This window comes from Mustelus asterias, chromosome 1, assembly GCF_964213995.1.
Source record: "Mustelus asterias chromosome 1, sMusAst1.hap1.1, whole genome shotgun sequence".
Lineage (NCBI taxonomy): Eukaryota > Metazoa > Chordata > Chondrichthyes > Carcharhiniformes > Triakidae > Mustelus > Mustelus asterias.
Genome location: NC_135801.1, coordinates 46,129,371 through 46,154,832, shown reverse-complemented (window position 1 = coordinate 46,154,832; position 25,462 = coordinate 46,129,371). Strand labels below are relative to the sequence as shown.

General features: G+C 46.6%; 1 protein-coding gene and 1 non-coding gene across 2 annotated transcripts in view; both read left to right on the top strand.

Moving 5' to 3' along the window:
- The first annotated feature begins 959 nt into the window (after positions 1-959).
- Positions 960-25,462, top strand: part of rbm46 (RNA binding motif protein 46) — a 180,383-nt gene continuing 155,880 nt past the window's right edge. Inside the window, exon 1 of the mRNA XM_078212050.1 lies at positions 960-1,110. Coding sequence (XP_078068176.1) covers positions 960-1,110 — 151 coding nt within the window. The remainder of the gene's footprint in view (positions 1,111-25,462) is intronic.
- LOC144501479 (U2 spliceosomal RNA) lies at positions 10,547-10,738 on the top strand. The gene has a single exon (XR_013499117.1). It is a non-coding gene; the product is annotated as a U2 spliceosomal RNA (small nuclear RNA).

Genomic DNA, 25,462 nt, shown 5'->3' with positions numbered 1-25,462 from the left:
GGGGATGTTGGTGTAGAGTGCCAAGACATCCATTCTGACGAGAAGTGCTCCTGGTTCAACTGCTCCACAGCTTGCCTCCTGGACTTGCAGAATCTCACTGGCTGTCCTGTCTGGAGACAATACACATTTCTTTAACCTGTGCCTAATGCTCCCTCCACTCACATTGTCAGTATCTTTAAGACCTGATTAGCTGTAAAGATTCGCATTCTAATCTGTATTCTGTAACTTGATTTTGTGTCTCTGTATGCCCTGTTTGAGAGCAGATATCCATCCACTCCGTCTGATGAAGGAGCAGCGCTCCGAATGCTAATGGCATTTGCTACCAAATAAACCTGTTGGACTTGAACCTGGTGTTGTTAAAACTCTTACTGTGTTTACCCCAGTCCAACGCCGGCATCTCCACATAATGTTGGCACAGGACAGCGTGTGCGTTCCCCCAGTGAAGATGACTCAATGCCCAAAACCAGACAGCCACGGTCTCCGAGCTCTTGGTCAGCGAGGCACCACGCTTCCTTCCAGTGCAGAAACTCCAGGGGTTTGCAATCTTGGTGGAACTTCCAAAAACTGTCAGAGATCAATTCCAGCCTTGGGTGACTGTGTGGAGTTTCCACGTTCTCCCCGTGTCTATGTGGATTTCCTCTGGGTGCTCTGGTTTCCTCCCACAGTCCAAAGATGTGCAGGTTAGATTGATTGGACATGCTGAATTGCCCCTAGGTCTAGGTGGGATGCTCTGTTGGAGAGTTGGTGCAGACTTGATGGGCCGAATGGCCTGCACAGTAAGATTCTGTGATTCTATGATACAAATGATTCCCAGTTTAACTTAAAAACGTAAATATCATACTCACGTTCCTCGAAGTTATGTATAAATCAGAAGTGTGAGGTCTTATAGGAGACATTTTGTGAAACCAAACACGTTTATTGTTACTTTCTCCTATAGATTCAAAGTTCCTTTTCTGAGCATGACAGCAGAAAGCCTGGACATGACAAATGGGTCCAATAAACTTGGTTCTGTGACCCAGAATGAAGCTGCACTACTTGCTTTGATGGAGCAGACAGGCTATACTATGATACAAGAAAATGGACAAAGGAAGTTCGGTGGACCACCACCAGGTAGGAGTGAGATGTTAAAACTGGGGCAGGAATTGTTTCTCAATTTCCTACCTTAAATTCAACAGATTGACAGAAAAACATCAGAGTACAAAATTACAGGTGTCTAAGTAGGGTGGACACAAAAGACTTTCCATAGCTGAGTGGTCAATTGCAAGGTGATTGGTATGTGGATTAGAGGGGACATGAGGAAAAGCTTTTTCACTCAGAGGGTAGTGGGTGTCTGGAATTAATTGCCTAAGTTGGTTGAGGCTGAAATACTCATTTAAAAGGTACCTGGATATGCATCTTATAGTGCTGTAACCTGCAAGGTGACGTCCTGTAAGACCAGATGCTGGAGAGTGGGATAAAAATGAGCAGTGAATTTCTTTCTTCTTTTTTGGCCAGCAAAGACTTGATGATCTGAATGGCCTTTTTCTGCATTATAATTTTTCTCTGATTCTAAACAGCATAAATGGTGAAGATCAAAGAATCTCCATGAAAATTCCATAGTTAACTGAAACATTTCTTACAAAATTTTATCTCCAACAATACATGCATCACATCATCTAAGATCGTACTTGATACTTCTTTCTAGCTTTGTTCCTGCTGGATTCAGTGTCAAGAAACCCCATTTGTCTATGGTCTGTCCATATCACTACTTGTGCATTTTCCTCACGTTTTCTTCTCTCAGAGAAATTATGTATGTACCTGTTCTTTGTTTAGATGTTTCCTTGGGTATCATGGTACTTCTCTAACGAACGATTATCTTGCGTCCAGAGGTGTGCCTGTATTGCCCAATATTTTGATTTGATTTATTACTGTCACATGTATTAACATACAGTGAAAAGTATTGTTTCTTGCGCGCTATACAGACAAAACATACCATTCATAGAGAAGGAAACGAGAGAGTGCAGAATGTAGTGTTACAGTCATAGCTAGGGTGTAGAAAAAGATCAACTTAATGCAAGGTAAGTCCATTCAAAAGTCTGACAACAGCAGGGAAGAAGCTGTTCTTGAGTCGGTTGGTACGTGACCTCAGATTTTTGTATCTTTTCCCGAAGGAAGAAGGTGGAAAAGAGAATGTCCGGGGTGCGTGGGGTCCTTAATTATGCTGGCTGCTTTGCCGAGGCAGCGGGAAGTGTAGACAGAGTCAATGGATGGGAGGCTGGTTTGGTGATGGATTGGGCTACATTCATGACCTTTTATCGTTTCTTGCTGGCTTGGGCAGAGCAGGAGCCATACCAAGCTGTGATACAACCAGAAAGAATGCTTTCTGTGGTGCATCTGTAAAAGTTGGTGAGAGTCATGGCTGACATGCCAAATTTCCTTAGTCTTCTGAGAAAGTAGAGGCGTTGGTGGGCTTTCTTAACTATAGTGTCAGCATGGGGAACCAGGACAAGTTGTTGGTGATCTGGACACCTACAAACTTGAAGCTCTTGACCCTTTTTACTTCGTCCCCATTGATGTTGACAGGGGCATGTTCTCCTTTACGCTTCCTGAAGTCGATGACAATCTCCTTCATTTTGTTGACATTGAGGGAGAGATTATTGTTGCCACACCAGTTCACCAGATTCTCTATCTCATTCCTGTACTCTGTCTCGTCATTGTTTGAGATCTGACCCACTACGGTGGTGTCGTCAGCAAACGTGAAAATCGAATTGGAGGGGAATTTGACCGCACAGTCATAGGTGTACAAGGAGTATAGTAGGGGGCTGAGAACACAGCCTTGTGGGGCACTGGTGTTGAGGATGATCGTGCCTATCCTTACTGATTGTGGTCTGCGACTTGGGAAGTTCAGGATCCAGTTACAGAGGGAGGTGCCGAGGCCCAGGTCACGGAGTTTGGAGATGAGTTTCGTGGGGATAATAGTGTTGAAGACTGAGCTGTAGTCAATAAATAGGAATCTGACATAGGTGTCCTTGTTATCTTGGTGTTCCAGGGCTGAGTGTAGGGCCAGGGAAATGGCGTCTGCTGTGGAGCTGTTGCGGCGGTAGGCAAACTGTAGTGGATCCAGGTAGTCTGGGAGGCTGGAATTGATTTGTGCCATGACCTACCTTTTGAAGCACTTCATAAGGGAGGCACCGGGGAGGCACGGTAGCACAGTGGTTAGCACTGCAGCTTCACCGCTCCAGGGGCCTGGGTTTGATTCCCGGCTTGGCTACTGTCTGTGTGGAGTTTGCACATTCTCCTCGTGTCTGCGTGGGTTTCCTCCGGGTGCTCCGGTTTCCTCCCACAGTCCAAAGATGTGTGGATTAGGTTGATTGGCCATGCTAAAATTGCCCCTTAGTGTCCTGGGATGCGTAGATTCAAGGGATTAGCGGGTAAAATATGTAGGGATATGGGGGTAGGGCCTGGGTGGGATTGTGGCCGGTGCAGACTCGATGGGCCGAATGGCCTCTTTCTGTACTGTAGGGTTTCTATGATTTCTATGATAATGATGGATGTCAGAGCCACTGGCCGATAGTCATTAAGGCACGTTGCTTGGTTGTTCTTGGGTGCTGGGATGATGGTCGTCTTGAAGCAGATGGGGACCTCAGATTGTTGTATAGAGAGGCTGAAGATGTCTGTGAATACCTCCGCCAGCTGATCCGTGCAGGATCTGAGTGCAGGTCCGGGTACCCCATCCGGGCCAGTTGCTTTCCATGGGTTGACCTTCAAGAACGCTGCTCTGACATCTGCAATGGTGACCCCAGATACAGGTTCATCCAGGGTGGAGGGCATGCCCTTGCTGACCTCTTGCTTAAAACGGGCGTAGAATGTATTGAGCTCATCAGGGAGGGATGCGTTGGAGCCGGCGATTCATCTTGTAGCTTGTTATGTCTTGCAGACCTTGCCATAGTTGGCGGGGGTCGATGTGGCAAGCCTGAGACTCTAGCTTGGTCCGGTATTGTCTTTTGGCATCTTTGATGGATCTCCTTAGATTGTATCTGGTTTTCTTGTATAAGTCAGTGTCACCTGACTTGAATGCCTCAGACCTGTTCATCCATGGTTTCCGGTTGGGGACCACACGGATTTGCTTCTTTGGCACACAGTCTTCTACACACTTACTAATGAAGTCAGTTACTGTAGTGGCGTACTCATTCAGGCTGGTCGCAGAGTTTTTAAACACTGACCAGTCCACTGACTCCAAGCAGCCCCGTAGATCATCCGATTCCTCAGACCAACATTGCACGACTCTCTTTGATGGATTCTCCCGCTTCAGTTTTTGCTTGTAAGCTGGGAGCAGGAGCACAGCCTTGTGGTCTGATTTGCCAAAGTGTGGGCGGGCGATAGAGCGCTAGGCATGTTTGATATTTGTGTTGTGGAGATGCCGGCGTTGGACTGGGGTAAACACAGTAAGAAGTTTAACAACACCAGGTTAAAGTCCAACAGGTTTATTTGGTAGCAAAAGCCACACAAGCTTTCGGAGCCCCAAGCCCCTTCTTCAGGTGTGAAAGCCCCTGAAGAAGGGGCTTGGGGCTCCAAAAGCTTGTGTGCCTTTGGCTACCAAATAAACCTGTTGGGCTTTAACCTGGTGTTGTTAAACTGCTTACTGATATTTGTGCAGCAGTGGTCTAGGATGTTTGGGCCTCTGGTGGAGCAGGAGACATGTTGGTGGTAACTTGGTAGTACGCTCTTGAGCTTGGCCTGATTGAAGTCCCTGGCCTCGACGAACAAGGCCTCGGGATGTTTCGTCTCAAGGCTATTTGTAGTGGTATATATTTCGTCCAGCGCGATCTTCACGTCTGCATGGGGTGGGATGTAAACTGCCATCAGGATAACGGAGATGAACTCCCGCGGAAGGTAGTAGGGGCGGCATTTTAGCGTCGGGTATTCTCGGTCTGGGGAGCAGAAAGTTGCCAGTGTTGCTACGTCTAGGCACCACAAGGTGTTGATTAGGAAGCAGACCCCACCTCCCCTAGCCTTGCCTGAGGCCGCTGTACGGTCCATTTGCTGTATTGAGAAGCCCTCTGGTTGTAAGGCAGTGTCCAGTGAAGCAGGAGTGTCTCCATGAAACAAAGAACAAAGAACAGTACAGCACAGGAAACAGGCCCTTCGGCCCTCCAAGCCTGTGCCGCTCCTTGGTCCAACTGGACCAATCGCTTGTATCCCTCCATTCCCAGGCTGCTCATGTGACTATCCAGGTAAGTCTTAAACGATGTCAGCGTGTCTGCCTCCACCACCCTACTTGGCAGCGCATTCCAGGCCCCCACCACCCGCTGTGTAAAAAACATCCCACAAATATCTGAGTTATACTTCGCCCCTCTCACCTTGAGCCCGTGACCCCTCATGATCGTCACTTCTGATCTGGGAAAAAGCTTCCCACCGTTCACCCTATCTATCCCCTTTATAATCTTGTACACCTCTATTAGATCTCCCCTCATTCTCCGTCTTTCCAGGGAGAACAAGCCCAGTTTACCCAATCTCTCCTCATAGCTAAGACCCTCCATACCAGGCAACATCCTGGTAAACCTTCTCTGCACTCTCTCCAAAGCCTCCACGTCCTTCTGGTAGTGCGGCGACCAGAACTGGATGCAGTACTCCAAATGTGGCCTAACCAGCGTTCTATACAGCTGCATCATCAGACTCCAGCTTTTATACTCTATACCCCGTCCTATAAAGGCAAGCATACCATATGCCTTCTTCACTGCCTTCTCCACCTGTGTTGCCACCTTCAAGGATTTGTGGACTTGCACGCCTAGGTCCCTCTGTGTTTCTATACTCTTGATGGCTCTGCCATTTATTGTATAACTCTTCCCTACATTATTTCTTCCAAAATGCATCACTTCGCATTGATCTGGATTAAATTCCATTTGCCATTTTTCCACCCAGCCTATCTATATCTTGCCGTATTGCCCGACAATGCTCATCGCTATCCGCAAGTCCAGCCATCTTCGTGTCATCCGCAAACTTGCTGATAACACCAGTTACACCTTCTTCCAAATCATTTATATATATCACAAATAGCAGAGGTCCCAGTACAGAGCCCTGCGGAACTCCACTGGTCACAGACCTCCAGCTGGAAAAAGACCCTTTGACCGCTACCCTCTGTCTCCTATGGCCAAGCCAGTTCTCCACCCATCTAGCCACTTCTCCTTGTATCCCATGAGCCTTAACCTTTTTAACCAACCTGCCATGTGGGACTTTGTCAAATGCCTTACTGAAATCCATATAGACGACATCCACGGCCCTTCCTTCGTCAACTGTTTTTGTTACTTCCTCAAAAAACTCCACCAAATTTGAAAGGCATGACCTCCCTCTTACAAAACCATGCTGTCTGTCACTAATGAGATTGTTCGGTTCTAAATGCACATACATCCTGTCTCTAAGAATCCTCTCCAACAACTTCCCTACCACGGACGTCAAGCTCACTGGCCTATAATTTCCCGGTTATCCCTGCTACCCTTCTTAAACAACAGAGTACACAGCAGTCCCTCAGTTCTTTTTGGAAAGTGAGTCTGGCTCTGAGTTCGTCTAACTTGTTTTCCAGAGACTGGACATATATCTGACTACACATATTAATTCAAGAGTAATAGTTCTGACCTGGACATTTGTGACTTCTATACATGTTTTTTCAACCTTTCAAAGTTTGAATGGAGAAAGCACCTGGCATGACAAGGCCAGATGGAAGCCATTAAGCTGCTTTATTTCACAGTGAGTGAATGTGTGTAACCATTATAATTGGGCTGATTAATTCCCATGAACAACAACAATATGATTTGTTTTTTCAAATGCTTAAAACTGTCACCATATGAGACAGCATTTGTGGAAAGAGAAACAAGAGTTAATATTTCAAGTTATGAACCTTTTTCATTGGAACCATTTGTGTCAATGACCTGAAACATTAACTAAGTATGCTGAGATAATGCAGTTCGAAGGCTTAAAGGAACCCTCAATGCTTGAGGTCAGTCTGCACATCCATTTATGGTCTCCCTCGGGGAGAATCAGCAGCCTCTCGCAGCCATGCTGTAAACATTGCTGCAACACTGCATGGGCGTACAGGTTATCAAGCATGTATACAAGAAGATCACCTTTGTTCCCAAGCAACCAGCCTCTGGTTATTTGTGGTGGCCAGAAGATCTGCATAGTGCAGGATGAATGTATGTTGGCTGCTGACTTGATAAACGACATCACCAACATATTGGTCTGGGCATGGTTGCCATACTATACCTGCTTGTAGATTGTTACCTATAGTGGTTTCCATACCTCTCCCTGTTGTCATGGATACCCACATTTGTGGATGGTTGATACTGTCTTGCTTGATAGGGAATTCTGCTGGTAAGGTAAAGCCTGCTTGTTCATTCTGAGGGAGAAAACGGTGTACTTTTCTGGAATAGACCTCCTGCATGCTGACTAACAGTGTGCGTCAATATGTTCAAGATGGCACCCACTGCCACCTGGAAAGATCTGGATACCTTAAAGTTATGATGCGGAGATGCCAGCGTTGGACTGGGGTAAACACAGTAAGACGTTTAACAACACCAGGTTAAAGTCCAACAGGTTTATTTGGTAGCAAAAGCCACACAAGCTTTCGGAGCTCTAAGCCCCTTCTTTAGGTGAGTGGGAATTCTGTTCACAAACAGAGTATATAAAGACACAGACTCAATTTACATGAATAATGGTTGGAATGCGAATACTTACAACTAATCAAGTCTTTAAGAAACAAAACAATGTGAGTGGAGAGAGCATCAAGACAGGCTAAAAAGATGTGTATTGTCTCCAGACAAGACAGCCAGTGAAACTCTGCAGGTCCACGCAACTGTGGGGGTTACAAATGGTGTGACACGAACCCAATATCCCGGTTGAGGCCGTCCTCGTGTGTGCAGAACTTGGCTATCAGTTTCTGCTCAGCGACTCTGCGCTGTCGTGTGTCGCGAAGGCCGCCTTGGAGAACGCTTACCCGAATATCAGAGGCCGAATGCCCGTGACCGCTGAAGTGCTCCCCAACAGGAAGAGAACAGTCTTGCCTGGTGATTGTCGAGCGGTGTTCATTCATCCGTTGTCGCAGCGTCTGCATAGTTTCCCCAATGTACCATGCCTCGGGACATCCTTTCTTGCAGCGTATCAGGTAGACAACGTTGGCCGAATTGCAAGAGTATGTACCGTGTACCTGGTGGATGGTGTTCTCACGTGAGATGATGGCATCTGGGTCGATGATCCGGCACGTCTTGCAGAGGTTGCTGTGGCAGGGTTGTGTGGTGTCATGGTCACTGTTCTCCTGAAGGCTGGGTAGTTTGCTGCGGACAATGGTCTGTTTGAGGTTGTGCGGTTGTTTGAAGGCAAGAAGTGGGGGTGTGGGGATGGCCTTGGCGAGATGTTAGTCTTCATCAATGACATGTTGAAGGCTCCGGAGGAGATGCCGTAGCTTCTCCGCTCCGGGGAAGTACTGGACAACGAAGGGTACTCTGTCCACTGTGTCCCGTGTTTGTCTTCTGAGGAGGTCGGTGCGGTTTTTCGCTGTGGTGCGTTGGAACTGTTGATCGATGAGTCGAGCGCCATATCCTGTTCTTATGAGGGCATCTTTCAGCGTCTGGAGGTGTCTGTTGCGATCCTCCTCATCCGAGCAGATCCTGTGTATACGGAGGGCTTGTCCGTAGGGGATGGCTTCTTTAACGTGTTTAGGGTGGAAGCTGGAGAAGTGGAGCATCGTGAGGTTATCCGTGGGCTTGCGGTACAGTGAGGTGCTGAGGTGACCGTCCTTAATGGAGATGCATGTGTCCAAGACTGCAACCGATTCCGGAGAGTAGTCTATGGTGAGTCTGATGGTGGGATGGAACTTGTTGATGTCATCATAGAGTTGTTTCAGTGATTGTTCACCATGAGTCCAAAGGAAGAAAATGTCATCGATGTATCTAGTGTGTAGCATCGGTTGAAGGTCCCGTGCGGTGAAGAAGTCTTGTTCGAACCTGTGCATGAAGATGTTGGCATATTGAGGTGCGAATTTGGTCCCCATGGCTGTTCCGTGTGTCTGGATGAAGAACTGGTTGTTGAAGGTGAAGACATTGTGGTCCAGGATGAAGCGGATGAGATGTAAAATTGCATCTGGAAACTGGCAGTTTTTGGCGCTGAGCACTGAGGCCGTTGCAGCAATGCCATCGTCATGGGGGATGCTGGTGTAGAGTGCCGAGACATCCATTGTGACGAGGAGCGCTCCTGGTTCAACTGCTCCATGTGTGCCGAGTTTCTGAAGGAAGTCCGTCGTGTCGCGACAAAAGCTGGGGGTTCTTTGTACAATAGCACGCCTCTTCTTTCCCTGTCCTTGAAGAACTTCCCCTCTTTTAAGCTTTTTCTCTTTCCATCGTCATGTTGAGTTGAAGAGCTGTTCCTGTCCCAGGCATCGATCCTGTATTCTACCTGATTTTAAGTAGCAGCCACCCAAAACATCATAGTACTTAGAAAACTCAGCCGAAACAGCAGCAAGTCAAAAGCATCTCACTTGTAAGTTAATGTCTAACCTTGAAACAAATCTCAACTGATGCAAAAAAACTCAAATGGTGCTGCTAAATGCCTATTCAGCTGGGAGTAAGCACAGGCTTTCATTGGACATGCTCAGTTTAAGTTCTTGAAACTACTTTCATATCAGCTGAAATGGCATACGGATGGGCAAATGTTAAGTAGATAACGTTAAATAAGAACCGCTCCGAGGGGAAATGGAAAAACAAATAAGAGAAACAAAGAGAATATATGAGAACAGACTAATATAAAATAGAATCCAAAATCATGTGCAGATAAATAATAAAATGGTAGCAAAAAGAGGAGTGGAACTGATTTGGGACCTAAAAGAGAATATGTATATAGAGGGGTGGGGCATAGAACATAGAAAAACTACAGCACAAACAGGCCCTTCGGCCCACAAGTTGTGCCGAACACATCCCTACCTTCTAGACCTACCTATAACCCTCCATCTTATTAAGCTCCATGTACTCATCCAGGAGACTCTTAAAAGACTCTATTGAGTTCGCCTCCACCACCCCTGACGGCAGCCGATTCCACTCGCCCACCACCCTCTGTGTGAAAAACTTACCCCTAACATCTCCCCTGTACCTACCCCCCAGCACCTTAAACCTGTGTCCTCTCGTAGCAGACATTTCCACCCTGGGAAAAAGCCTCCGAGAGTCCACCCGATCTATGCCTCTCAACATCTTATACACCTCTATTAGGTCTCCTCTCATCCTTCATCTCTCCAAGGAGAAAAGACCGAGCTTCCTCAGCCTATCCTCATGGCTGTAAATCTCCTCTGCACTCTTTCAATCTTTTCCACATCCTTCCTATAGTGAGGCGACCAGAACTGAGCACAGTACTCCAAGTGGGGTCTGACGAGGGTCTTGTATAGCTTATATAGCATGGTCTTATATAGCTTATATAGCATGGTTGAGATACAGAATTAGTACATTGCATCTGTCTTTACCAAACAAGAAGATGCTGCCCAAAACATACTGAAAGAGAAGATCGTTGAAATAGTGGGTGAGATAAAAATATCGCTTCTCGACCTTTTGGCCAAGATCAAGTGTAGTATCGACATGCTGTACTTGGTTGAAGTCATTCGGTTACATTTTAGTTTCATTTGAAGCAATTTTTAAAAGCAGCATCTCGGCCTTTTGGCTAAGATGCAAATGAGATCAAGCCTTGGAGGAGGTGCAATACCTACTCCAATCAGCTTGGATCATATAGATCAAGCCCAAGACAGGAGGTGAGAGCCCTTTCTTGTCAGCTTGGACTGGGAATGTCTCACTTGTTAGACTCTGAATTGGACTTGATTTGATTGAATTGGATAAATAAATCAGAAAAAACATAAATAGGAGCAGGAGTAGGCCACTGTTGTTCGGCTTTTGATTTAAACACCTTCCAAGCATTCGAGTTTAATGAGGCAAACAAGAACAGTAGTCAACTCTTCAATTCATTCAACAATTTCTTTCTTTATTTAACACTTCAGGTATCAACTCAAACTTAAACAGTTGTTACTCATTTATTGAACTTTAACTCCTAACTGAACATCAACTTTACTGAATTTTAACTCTTAACTGAACATTAACTTTAACTGAACATTAACTTTAATTATTTAACTTGAAAATAGATACTACTAGTTTTAGGGAAGAATTGGCCAAATCCTTTCCGATGTAGAATCTATCTTTGGCGTCTTCTCTGAGGAAATTTCCTTCAGCGCATGCTACTTACGATGATTAATCTCTATAGAGTTGTCGTTGGCAAACAAAGGACTGGAATGTCTTTTATCAACAAATCCTCCACTTGTTTCCATAACATGCTTAACTCTCAGCCAGAATAGCCATGTTAAAGCCACTATTGCCATTATTGTTGTTAAATCATTGTTGTAGTCGTTCTGTCTCCATCTATTCACCCGGCCATTCACCCCTCGCGCCACTCCACCATTCAGTGACATCATGGCTGACTTCTACTTCAAAATAATTAAATTGTCAGCTCATGTAGAAATAAGTATGGACGACCAGATAATCATTAGAGACAATGCTCTTGTCGGGCAGCATGGTTGATGCAGTCTTGGAGGGCCAAAGGGCCTGTTGTTCCTGTGCTGTCATTTTCTTTGTTCTTTCTTCTTTGTGGGTGCAATGTGACCAATGCTGGAATCTGAATATTCAAGAGCACTCGACATTTTGTGAGGGCAGGAAGCCAGGAAAGGGTGGTGAGCCTGACAATACAGTAGTGTAATACCCACCATTTACACAGTGAAAAGCTTCTGCTGCTCCTTTCCTATTGGACGTGTCTTCGCTTGCTCAGTAGGGAAATTCATATTCCATGAGATCCACGGGATGATCTATTGTGTATCCCCGATAGCCATCATAACATCGCTCCCCTGTAAAGTCCGTTTCTCCCCCACCATAGGAAAGTCCTCTCTGCTGCTTGGTGATCGGTCCAGGGTCGTTTGAAGGCAGAACCTGACCTGATGGTGTGAACCAAATTGGAGAACTTTGTTTTAGGAGGGAGCATTGTAAAGTCACAGATTCTTCCTGAGGCTTTGCTTCGGTTGGGAAACCAGCTTCTTTGGCTTTCTCTCGGAGTCCGTCTCCTTCTCATCTGGAGGGGCAGGCACAGGGTTGACTACAAGTCATGGCCCAACCCCAGCAGCAGCCATCTCCAAGGCTGGTAACGAGGCCTGCATTGGTGCGGAGTCCCTACTCCTGAGGTAGTGCTTCTTCACAATTTTGCCCTGCGCTTCTACTTGACAAGACACTTTTGTCCATTATGATCCCAGGGACCAGCTGAGGCCATCTCCTAAGTTCCCCAAATGAACCGGTTTTGATCATTCTTTCTGTCCTTGCAGGATTATGATTTTTCTTCTGGTTCTCTTGTTGGAACTTCGCCCTCCCTACCAGGTTTAGGAACAGTAAGCTTAGTTTTCATAGAATCCATACAGTGCAGAAGGAGGCCATTCGGCCCATCGAGCTTGCACCAACCTGGCCACCCTGGCCCTTGCGTAACCCCATGCATTTAACCTGCTAATCCCCCTTTACCATTTTACCATGGCCAATTTACCATGGCCGATCAACCTAACCCGCACACCTTTGGAGTGTGGGAGGAAACCGGAGCATCTGGAGGAAACCCATGCAGACAAGGGTAGCATGTGCAAATTGTACTTAGATAGTCATCCCAGGCCGGAATCTAACCTGGCGCTATTAGGCAGCAGTGTTAATCACTGTGCCACTGTGCCAACACTGGCAGAATCTCCAAAACTTTCAGGGTAATGCATTTTGGAAGGTCCAATATGGATGAAAAACTCTTGAGAGTATTGATAGGCAGAGGGATCTGGGTGTACAGGTACACAGGTCACTGAAAGTGGCAATGCAGGTGGAGAAGGTAGTTAAGAAGGCATTCGGCATGCTTACTTTCATTGGCTGGGGCATTGAGTTTAAACGTAGGCAAGTCATGTTGCAGTTTTATAGAATCTTAGTTAGGCCGCACTTGGAATATAGTGTTCAGTTCTGGTCGCCACACTACCAGAACGATGTGGAGGCTTTGGAGAGGGTACAGAAAAGATTTACAAGGATGTTACCTGGTATGGAGGGCATTAGCTATGAGGAGAGGTTGGAGAAACTTGGTTTGTTCTCACTGGAACGACAGAGGTTGAGGGGTGACCTGATAGAAGTCTACAAGATTATGAGGGGCATGGGTAGAGTGGATAGTCAGAAGCTTTTTGCCAGGGTAGAAAAGTCAATTACTAGGGGGCATAGGTTTAAGGTGTGAGGGGCCATGTTTAAAGGAGATGTACAAGGCAAGTTTCTTTACGCAGAGTGGGTGCCTGGAATTCGCTGCCGGGGGAGGTAGTGGAAGCAGAAACGATAGTGACTTTTAAGGGGCGTCTGGACAAATACATGAATAGGATTGGAATAGAGGGATATTGTCTTCGGAAGGGTAGGGGGTTTTAGTTCAGATGGGAGCATGGTCGGTGCAGGCTTAGAGGGCTGAAGAGCCTGTTCCTGTGCTGTAATTTTCTTTGTTCTTTGTAATCACGCCCTCTTCCAATGCTGGTAAAGAAACTGGGTTTCTGGGCAACAACAGACAACTCAGTGCACCGGCGTTGGCTATCTGGGTTCCAGGATGATGCTCTGGAAGATATTCATAAACTGCCAGTAACAAGGCCCAACGCTGTATCCGGTGGAGGCAATGGGCGGCATTACCTTATCTTCTTTAAAATGTCCCAACAAGAATTTATGGTTGGTTACTATTATGAAGCGTGTACCATGGACATATTGATGGAACTTTTTAATGCAGAATATAACCGCTAAACCCTCTTTCTCAATTTTTGAATACCTCTGTTCAGAGTCTGAAAGGCTCCTAGATGCGTATGCAATAGCCTTTTCTATTTCATCTTTCAAATTGTGTGCCAGTACCGCCCCACTCCCATAACAGGAAGCATCGCATGTCAGGACAAGTTCCTCATTGGGATCCTGGGAGGCAGGATTTATGATCATCTGGAGAGGAATAGTATGATCAGAAATAGCCAGCACGGCTTTGTCCAAGGCAGATCATGCCTTACGAGCCTAATTGAATTTTTTGAAGATGTAACTCGACACATAGACGAGGGAAGAGTGGTAGATGTAGTTTATATGAATTTCAGCAAGGCGTTTGATAAGGTGCCCCATGCAAGGCTTATTGAGAAAGTGAAGGGGCATGGGATACAAGGGGACATTGCCTTGTGGATTCAGAACTGGCTTGCCCACAGAAGGCAAAGAGTGGTTGTAGATGGGTCTTTTTCAGCATGGAGGTCGGTAACCAGTGGAGTGCCCTAGGGATCTGTTCTGGGACCCTTGCTCTTTGTGATCTTTATAAATGACCTGAATGAGGAAGTGGAAGGATGGGTTGGCTAGTTTGCTGATGACACAAAGGTTGGTGGTGTTGTGGATAGTGTAGAAATCATAGAAACCCTACAGTGCAGAAGGAGGCCATTCGGCCCATCGAGTCTGCACCGACCACAATCCCACCCAGGCCCTACCCCCACATATTTTACCCGCTAATCCCTCTAACCTACGCATCCCAGGACTCTTAAGGGGCAATTTTTTAACCTGGCCAATCAACCTAACCCGCACATCTTTGGACTGTGGGAGGAAACCGGAGCACCCGGAGGAAACCCACGCAGACATGAGGAGAATGTGCAAACTCCACACAGACAGTGACCCGAGCCGGGAATCGAACCCGGGACCCTGGAGCTGTGAAGCAGCAGTGCTAACCACTGTGCTACCGTGCCGCCCACTGTGCTACCGTGTCGTGCAGAGGGATGTCAGCAGTTGCAACGAGACATAGATAAGATACAAGACTGGGCGTAGAAGTGGCAGATGGACTTCAACCCAGATAAGTGTGTGGTGATTCATTTTGGCAGGTCAAATAGGATGAAAGAATATAATATTAAGGATAAGACGCTTGGCAGTGTGCAAGATCAGAAGGATCTTGGGGTCTGGGTTCATAGGACGCTCAAAGCAGCGTTGCAGGTAGAGGCTGTGGTTAAGAAGGCGTATGAAATACTGGCCTTCATCAATAGAGGAATTGAGTTTAGAAATCGGGAGATAATGCTGCAGCTGTATAGGACCCTGGTCAGACCCCACCTGGGGTACTGTGCCCAGTTCTGGTCGCCTCGTTACAGAAAGGATGTGGAAGCCATAGAAAGGATGCAGAGGAGATTTACAAGGATGTTGCCTGGATTAGGTGGCATGCCTTATGAGGATAGGTTGAGAGAGCTAGGTCTTTTCTCCTTGGAGAAGTGAAGGGCCTGTTGTTCCTGTGCTGTCATTTTCTTTGTTCTTTCTTCTTTGTGGGTGCAATGTGACCAATGCTGAAATCTGAATATTCAAGAGCCTTGAATATTCCTTGAAGTCGGTAAAAATACATCTTGAGGCTGGTATGAGTCAAAATACAGTTAGGCTTTATTCTCACAAGCTTGAGGGAGAACCTGACCCCTTGAAAGCGGAAGCCAAAGTTCTCTCTGAACACAAGAAGCGTGGACATTTATACGTCAGGGTTCACAATACAAGCCATAAAGCAAAGTCCAGTTAACAGTCCTTGATCATAAATTATAGTTCCTTTAACAGCTTCTGATCGTCTCTGGATCATGGTTAGAGACTATCTGGTATCCTTGGGTCATAAAGCACAATTCTCTTGGTAGTTGTAGTCAGGGTGCCACCTCTGGTCCCCCTGCTCTTCCCGCGGCTTTTCCTTTGAAGTGACTGTGTGCGATTGCAGCTGTCCCAGTGGGAGTCCTCCTTCAAACGGCCATTCTCGCACTCTACCATTTGGTAGCTGCTTCCTTTGTTTAAATCATAGACAAGCCTACGGGAAAGAAAGACTTACAACCCAACATCTATATTTAACTGTCTGTTTTATCAGAATGATATAAACAAGTGAGGGAACCATGAACAAGTGGCTTATACTACTAAAAGTTAAAGATGAAAGACATGAACAAATGGCTTGTGCTACTAAAAGTAAAAGATGAAACCAAGAACAAATGGCTTATACTACTACCAGGAGCAATATAAACAAAGGGGAGACTAGCCATAAGGAAGGGTTATGTTTATGATACATTCCAGGTACAAAGTTCAACCGTTTAGGTACAAAATACGTTGAGTACAAAAAAAATTAACCCTTTCCCTTCTTCAATCCCCCCTTTTGGTCAGAGGCCAAGTGCAAACATGGCCCCATGACCAATTTAGAGCCAAATGTTACCAGCATATGGGCCTACCCCCTTCGTCAGGAAGTCTGCCCTTTCTGCCTGCACACTTGCACTTGGCATAATCCAGGCTGTTACCGTTTACAACAAGCGTTCAATAATGCCATACAAATACAATATGCGATAACAATGACAATTAATACAATTAACCCGTGCATCAAGTATGATCCCCACGACCCAAACAATTGCCCCAGCCATCCCGGAGGGTTATAATTATGATATTGGCTCCCTTCACCTTGTATTGTCATCGCCACTCGTTTGATATGATCTGCCAAATGAGTTATATTTTCTGAACCATCTGGGATATATGTGCAGCATTCAGATACAATTACAGCGCACGTTCCTCCCTGAGAAGCCAACACATAATCGAGTGCCAATCGGTTCTGTAAAGCAACAGTCCGGAGAGCTACAACTTTGGCTGATACTTCAGAGATGGCAGTGCTCACCTCCTCAAACCCGTCTCTAGTTTCATTCGCAATTCTCTCTAAGGTCGAGGCCATATGTATAAGTTCCTGAGCTGCTTTTGCTGTCCCGTAAAGTGGGAAAGCTATCATGAAGAACCGTTCTGTCTCAGTAATGGCTCGCTTAGTCCTAAGCAGGTGTATCTCGGGGTGGTCCCGTAAGTCGGTGTAATGGTGAATATAGGGTACCACATATGCCAAATAACACGATCCTGCCCAACCCCAAGGAAGCCATGGGTAGGCATTGTTTCCGCAAACAAAATAGGTACCATTATATGCAGTCATGCTGTTCATATAAGTAGAGGAGAGGCTGACCAGGACATCAGCAGTGGGGCAATGGATTGTAATCTGTTGCACCAAAAGCCAGGCACCACTGGTGACATTAATCTGCTGGGTACAGTAGCTATGGCCCACAGGTATGGTTCCATTTCTTACCAGGCAGATAGATCCCCCTTGTTGGTTTTCCACAACGAAGTGGGGTGGGGAATCTGATCTATCATAGCTAGGCTGGTAATGGTTCGTAAAGGCTGATAGAGTGCATCCTCCGCCTCCTAACCCCGAAACAGCATCGCTGTCGCTGACATTGAAAGCATAGTAGTGCCTGATGGGGTTTTAAATGCCACTTTCCTTGTCCCGTTCTGGGTCCCATTCTGATTCAAAACACACTCCACCATTTCTGGAGTTGACAAAGGGATAGGGAATAAAGGACTCTCCCCCCCCCCCCCCTTCCTCTGTGTGTGGGAATGTGTGAGCAGACCCAGCACTTGCTCAAATTTGACTGTAATGCATACAAGTGAGACATATACATGAAAGTGTTCACAGGATAGGGCCTGATTTTAGAGGATTGGTACAATGAGCGCTTGGATCGGCCAAATCTCGTGTTAATGTACTCATCCTCCCGAGCCTTCCGCTAATGCCGGGTACAGGTTGATCCCAGTCCCTCAGCCAAACACCGAAAATTCCAGATACACCAAGTTACATTGCATGGGAGACCCCAATCACCTTGCCCCCCAACAGAGTTGGCAACATGGTATGGTTAAGAAATCCCGAGCAGTGGTCCCTACGGGTAACCTCCCATGGGCCTATTCCATGTGTCGGAAGGTTACAATAGACAGAATCATCGTTACAGAGATGCTTGCGATGCTCTGTCCCCAAGTCTACACAATTCCACCTATACTTCCCCTCCGTAACTAGCAGAGCAAGGGTCGTGAGAAGCAGCAAGAAAATCATCCTATCATTTAACTAATAACCCGCGAGACCGCTATACAATGGTCCAAAGGCTATACCGCCCGCGCGCCACTGCCCGTGAACCCGCTCAGCTTGCTTGGAGGTCAACCGTCTCGCGTATCTGTGAATTGAGCACATTACATAATTTTTTGCATTTGGCACTGGTATATTCCTTTAATTGAGTCCAATGTTTCCAGACACCCCTGCCCTGCATATCCATGCAGGCACAAGTATCGCCACTAATTATGACCTCATAGGGGCCATTCCATTTGGGGGCGAACCCAGGTTTCCCAGGTAACGTCTTCACCATAACCTTGCTGCCCGCCGGGGGTACCTCAGGGGTCTGTTCTAGCTTATTTTGCTCATCCTTCGCTACTTGGTTTTCCCTTACTGCTTTTCGCATATCCTTCAGTTGGGCGCTTAATTCTAAAACATATCGTCTAATTCTATCCCGTAATGGGCCTACATCCGCCCCACCGGTAATAATGGACTCGGGCAGTTGCATAGCCCTTCCGGTCATTAGCTCATATGGTGTCAACCCGGTGGTTCGATTCGTAGTGGCTCTAAGCTTCATTAATATAATGGGTAACATCTTGGTCCATCCCTTTCCTGAGTCCTGCATGGCCTTAGCTAGGGAGGTCTTGAGTGTTCTATTCATACGCTCCTCCATTCCCGAACTTTGAGGATGGTAGGGTATGTGAAATTTCTGTTTTATCCCCATAAGTTGACAAATGGTTTTTACTACCCTTCCCGTGAAGTGGGTGCCCTGATCAGAGTCTATTTGTAACGGTACCCCCCACCTTGGGATAACTTCCTCAGCTAATATTCTTGCCACAGTAGTGGCTGAACAATTTTTAGTCGGGAACGCTTCTACCCATCTGGTGAACTGGTCAATTATCACCAAGCAGTAGGTTTTCCCGTGTGACTGAGGAAGCGGTCCTGTGAAATCAATTTGTAGATGTTCCCAGGGACCCTTAGGGCGAGGCTGGTGCCCGATCCTGATTTTTACAGGCCTCCCTGGATTATACTGGGCACAGGTTACACACCGATGACAATATCGTGCAATGTCCCGTCCCATTCCTTTCCACCACCACTCTTTCCCTATACTGGTCGTCATGGCATCCCTTCCCACATGTGCCAGTCCATGATGTAACTGCATCAGGGTGTGCTGGATACAGTCTGGCGCTCGAACTCTATCGTTTAGTCTCCATACACCCTTTTCATCAGGCGTAGCTCCTTGAGCTTTCCACCTTGCGCGTTCTTCAGGTGTGTCAGCATGTAGCTGTGAGATGTCTATTGAGGGTTCAACTTTAACCGAGGCAGCCGACACGGCTTGCACTTCTCCTGTTTCTAAGGCTGATTGTGCCGCTTTGTCGGCTGCCTGGTTTCCCTTAAAAATATACCATTCAGGGCTTTGTTTATCTGGTTCCTTTTGGTGTGCCTTTACCTCCAATGGGAGCTCACTGGCATCCAATAAGGCTTTGATTATCTGTCCATGCTTAACTGGAGTGCCTCCTGTTGTAACGAATTCCCTTCTTCCCCAAACGGTCATATAGTCATGCACAATTTGGGCGGCACGGTAGCACAGTGGTTAGCACTGCTGCTTCACAGCTCCAGGGACCTGGGTTCGATTCCCGGCTCGGGTCACTGTCTGTGTGGAGTTTGCACATTCTCCTCGTGTCTGCGTGGGTTTCCTCCGGGTGCTCCGGTTTCCTCCCACAGTCCAAAGATGTGCAGATTAGGTTGATTGGCCATGATAAAATTGCCCCTTAGTGTCCTGAGATGCATAGGTTAGAGGGATTAGTGGGTAAAATATGTAGGGATATGGGGTAGGGTCTGGGTGGGATTGTGGTCGGTGCAGACTCGATGGGCCGAATGGCCTCTTTCTGTACTGTAGGGTTTCTATGATAATCTATGATAATTCCAAATGCATATCTACTATCGGTGTAAATGTTTACCCTTTTTCCCGCTGCCTCAGTAAAAGCCTGGGTCAGGGCTATCAGTTCGGCCACTTGTGCTGACATACCTCCCTCTATCCTTCCTGCTTGGACCACTTGTAAGCTCGCATTTACCACCGCCCATCCCGTTCGCGGTGACCCGTCTACATACTTCCGTGACCCATCCACAAACAGGGTCTCCTCCGGTGCCTCCAAGGGCACATCCTTTATCCTATTTTCCTCTATCTCCTCATCTACGTTGCCGCACGTGTGTGGTTTCCCTTCACCTAACATTCCTTCGGCGGGGTTCTCTTTCATGTCTCGTACGATGATGATGGACTTAGTGGGGGGAAGAAGTACTGCCTCCCACTTCGCCCTTCTCATATTTGAGACAGATTGCAATTTCCCTGTGTTTAACATTTCCACCAAGGTATGTTTGGTGTGCAAGACTATATTTCCTGTCATTACAATGGGCTCGCTGACTTGTACTGCCCAAGCTGCACAATCCAATGCGGCTATACATCTGGGTAACCCAGTTACTACGGGCCCTCCGCTGTGGAATAATAACCCACCAGCCGCTGTTTATCCCCATGGACTTGGGTCACTACCGCCGAATAAAACCCTCCTTCATTGTTACAATAGATATGGAAATCCTTACTAACATCTGGTAACCCAAGTCCCGGAGCCAACATTAATCCTACCTTTAATTTACTATATGCCTCTTCCTGTTCGAATCCCCACTCCACAGCTTCCAAAGCGGGTTTCCCCCCTTTTAATAGCCTTTGGATTGGCTCAACTAATTTGGCATATTCTGGTATGAAGTTGCGGCTGTAATTAAACAATCCTAAAACCTTTCTTACCCCTCGGACAGTTACTGGCCTCGGCATTTGTTGCATTGCCATTTTCCTGTCTATGGGCATTTCCTTGGTCCCTTTGGATATTAAATGTCCCAAATATAATACCTGTAGTTTTCCTATTTGGGCCTTTTTTGGGTTTACCTTTAATCCTCGATCTTCTAAGTGCTTCAAGACCGAATATAATGCTGTCTGATGTCCCACTTTAGTTTCAGAGGCTATCAAAATGTCATCTACATACTGCAAAATTGTGCTCCCTTCTGGGAGCTCCACTTGTTCCAGTACCTTACTCATTACCCAGTGAAATATGGCCGGGCTGTTATGGAATCCCTGAGGGAGCCTAGTCCATGTACACTGCTTATCACCTACTGTAAAAGCAAATTTATCCTGTGAATCAAAATCCAACGGGATGGACCAAAACCCATTGGCAATGTCTAATACCCTAAAAATCTCATGGGATGGTGACAATCCGTTTAGGATAGTGGAGGGGCTGGCCACGATGGGATGTAGTTTAGGAGTTACTTTATTTAAAGCGGTATAATCAATGGTTAATCGGTAACTCCCATCCGGTTTGGACACTGGCCAAGTAGGGGAGTTAGTGGTACTAGTAGCCTCCCGCAGGATCCCCCCCTCCACCAATCCCTTCACAATTTCCTCAACCGCCTTCTTGGCTTCGGGCTTAATTGGATATTGTCGGTGAGGTTTATGCTCAGGACCTCCCACTATTATGGGGTCAATCTTAATTAGCCCGGTATCCAGTTTAGTTTTTGCCCAGACCCCTGGGACAGAGGCGCAGATGGCGCCAAATCCATTATCTCCTAACTGCCAGTCGCGTCCTATTACAGATGCGGCATGGACGATTCCTAAATAGTTTCCATAGGTTCCTACCCTGTCCTTTCTTCCGTCAGGACGGGGCCAAATTAATTTGCCCTTCCCACAATCTATTAAAACTTCGTATTCCTTTATCAAGTCGTTTCCCATAATAGTTCCTTCATTATTTTTACATACATAAAATCGCATAGGGATATACAGGTTATTAATTTCTACTAGGGTGGTTTCACTTAAGTAGGCAGGGGTCTTCTGTCCATTAATTCCTCTTACATAAATCATTTTATTGGTGGTGGATAAGGGTAGGTCAGTGATAGATATGGAGGCTCCCGTGTCCACCAGCACTTCACATTGTCGGCCCCCTACTAGTGCAGACACGTAGATTCAACCCTCCTTACCCAAACTCATGGGGGCTGCCCCTTGTCATTTTACCCTTTCCGTGACAGCGGGGGAAGCCTGACTAGGTCATCCGTGTTTGCTCCAACCAGTGGCCTCTGTGTGGCCATCCTTACTGCAAAATTGGCAAGTAAGGCCCTTCCTTCTACCCCCCCTTCGGAACCCTACAATCTCTGACAAAGTGGCCTGGCTTTCCACAATTGTGGCATGTTTTATTTGGCTTAATTCCTTTACCATTTGCACCTACAGTTTCCTGTTTTATTCGTGGGTAGGGTTTTTCATCTGATTCATCTTTAATTCCAGATGCCCATTCTACTAACTCATCATAGCCCCGGGTACTGAGAATTCCCATTTTAAGGATTTTTTGGTGAGCTGGCGACAGCCCATCTTTAAATGCTTGTAAAAGGGCTCTATCTGTTCGGGCAGTGTCGGGCACTCCCGAACATTCTTGATATACTCTAAAGAGTCGTTCCCCAAATTCAGAGGCTCCTTCACCCCTTTGTTGTTTAGTATTGGTAATTCTGGACCAGTTGGTTGGTGCGTTGCCCAAGACTCGTTGGACTTCCGCCTTAAACCGAGTAAATGGTTCAATCATTGCCTCAATCTCGGCGTTTGTCGCTGTTGCGTACGTCCACTTTCCGCCTCGGTAATCCAACCGAGCTTGGTCGGCGGCGTTACCTAGCCCGCTCCGTCACCCATTAGTCTCCACTTATCCTGTGGGCAAGTGGCCCGTACCAACTGGTGTATATCCCGCAAGTGTAATTGGTGTCCAACCCAAATGGTATCCAGTTCTGCCCAAAATTTGCTATTGTTACTCTGAGGCTGGAGCTTTCCCAGGGAAGCCAAAACTTGTTGTCTTTCTCCTGGGGTAAAGGGGTGGTATCGGGCAGTGGGGTCCTGCAATGTCCCGCCCCGAGTTATAGGAGCAAGATCATAGACCTCTTCCTCATCGGGGTCGAAGTCTCCTACGGGTGCTGTGGGTTTTATGGCCATCCTATAGGGAGGCAAGGATCCCCAGCCGGGGTCCTCCAAACTTTGGTTTCTCTTTTCTAATTCTCTAATGCGTGATTCCAACAATTTGATTTTTGCTTTGCTGTCAGCCCAGTTCTTACCCGAGACTGAGACCTGTTCAATTAATCCGGTTAATTGGTGAACCAAGAGAACTCCAATTTTCTTAGTTCTGTCTTTCTTTTCTTTTTCCAACCATTTCCGTTGTTGGTCTAGCGGGTGAAACAGGTCCCACCCCCCTTTTCTCATCTGTTTAATAAGTTTATCCCTCTCAGACATATATTCATTTATCAGGGAGCCCGGGGGCCCCCACTGTCCTTGTGATCCCGCCATAATATAGATACGTTTTATACTCACCACCTGGAGTCTTCTACTCCCCCTTTTCACTCTCCCACTCCTAGGCTGCTCTTATCGGAGTCTGGTGATACCTGTCAGGGGCGATCAAATCCCTCAGTACCACCGCTTACACTATTAAGCCGGCTTCTACTCCGGTGATCACTTAGACAGTCTCTCTCTCACACAGACAGTTTCTTTCTCACTCATGTCTGAACATCACATTTCAGGCAACTTTTCTCCAGTCTTTATACCCACTTCAAAATCCTGGCCTCAGCGTGGGGGATTTCCCCTCTTAACTTTTGGTCTAAGGCTGGGTATAAAAGACAAATGCCTCCTTGTCCGTCACTTCAGGGTCTTATTCGCATGAGCCATTTTGCAAGAGATCATGGTGAACATACTCCAAGGATTACCCCAAAGTGGCGCTGTCCTGATGATGTCCTGGTCACAGGGACTTCAAAATGAGAACACCTTGCAAACTTAGAAGAGGTCTTGCGAGGTTTCTCATAAGGGGAAGGGGGGAAAGTGCATCTTTCAAGCAAATGCCATGACCTACTTAGCTATCGGGTGGACAGCAAGGACCTACATCTGGTGGAGGACAAGGTATGGGCGTCTTTCACACTCACACTCTCTCATCACATATGCTTACCCCACTGTAGTTTGACTCACCCCATTAGGTTCAGAACTCTATTCCAGTGCCCAGGTTGTGGCCATTCAACCTGGGCCCGCAAACAGAGTCCCCGCAAATAGATCCCGGGGTGTCTCCCAGGTTTCGGCACCAAATGAAGTCAGTAAAAATACCTCTTGAGGCTGGTATGAGTCAAAATACAGTCCGGCTTTGTTCTCACAAGCTTGAGGGAGAACCTGACCCCTTGAAAGCGGAAGCCAAAGTTCTCTCTGAACACAAGAAGCGTGGACATTTATACATCAGGGTTCCCAATACAAGCCATAAAGCAAAGTCCAGTTAACAGTCCTTGATCATAAATTATAGTTCCTTTAACAGCTTCTGATCGTCTCTGGATCATGGTTCGAGACTATCTGGCATCCTTGGGTCATAAAGCACAATTCTCCTGGTAGTTGTAGTCAAGGTGCCACCTCTGGTCCCCTGCTCTTCCCGCGGCTTTTCCTTTGAAGTGACTGTGTGCGATTGCAGCTGTCCCAGTGGGAGTCCTCCTTCAAACGGCCATTCTCGCACTCTACCATTTGGTAGCTTCTTCCTTTGTTTAAATCATAGACAAGCCTATGGGAAAGAAAGACTTACAACCCAATATCTATATTTAACTGTTTTATCAGAATGGTATAAACAAGCGAGGGAACCATGAACAAATGGCTTATACTACTAAAAGTTAAAGATGAAAGACATGAACAAATGGCTTGTGCTACTAAAAGTAAAAGATGAAACCAAGAACAGATGGCTTGGGTTACTACCAGGAGCAATATAAACAAAGGGGAGACTAGCCATAAGGAAGGGTTATGTTTATGATACATTCCAGGTACAAAGTTCAACTGTTTAGGTACAAAATACGTTGAGTACAAAAAAAATTAACCCTTTCCCTTCTTCAGACCTGATAGAGGTGTATAAGATGTTGAGAGGTATTGATAGAGTGGATTCTCAGAGGCTTTTACCCAGGGCTGAAATGGTTGCCACAAGAGATCACAGGTTTAGGGTGCTGGGGAGTAGGTACAGAGGAGATGTTCGTGGTAAGTTTTTCACTCGGAGGGCGGTGGATGCGTGGAATCGGCTGCCGGTAGTGGTGGTGGAGGCAGATTCGATAGGGTCTTTTAAGAGACTTTTGGATAAGTTCATGGAAGTTAGTAAGATAGAGGGTTATAGGTAAGCCTAGTAGGTAGGGACATGTTCGGCGCAACTTGTGGGCCGAAGGGCCTGTTTGTGCTGTAGTTTTTTTTAAAAGGCCAATATGTTAGATGACAGAAGCTGTTATTGAAAGCCTCCATCTGTGACGCCTCTCAAAACCACTTCAGTGTGTACATAGCAGGGTATGCATGGGTGCTGGTCAGGAAGCCAAATTCGGAATAAATTTCTCGTAATAATTTACTAACCCCAGGAAAGGTTTCAACTCTGTGGTGTTCTTTGAAGTTGGTGCTTCCTTAATCGCCCATACCTTGTCCTCCACCAGATGTAGGTCCTTGCTGTCCACC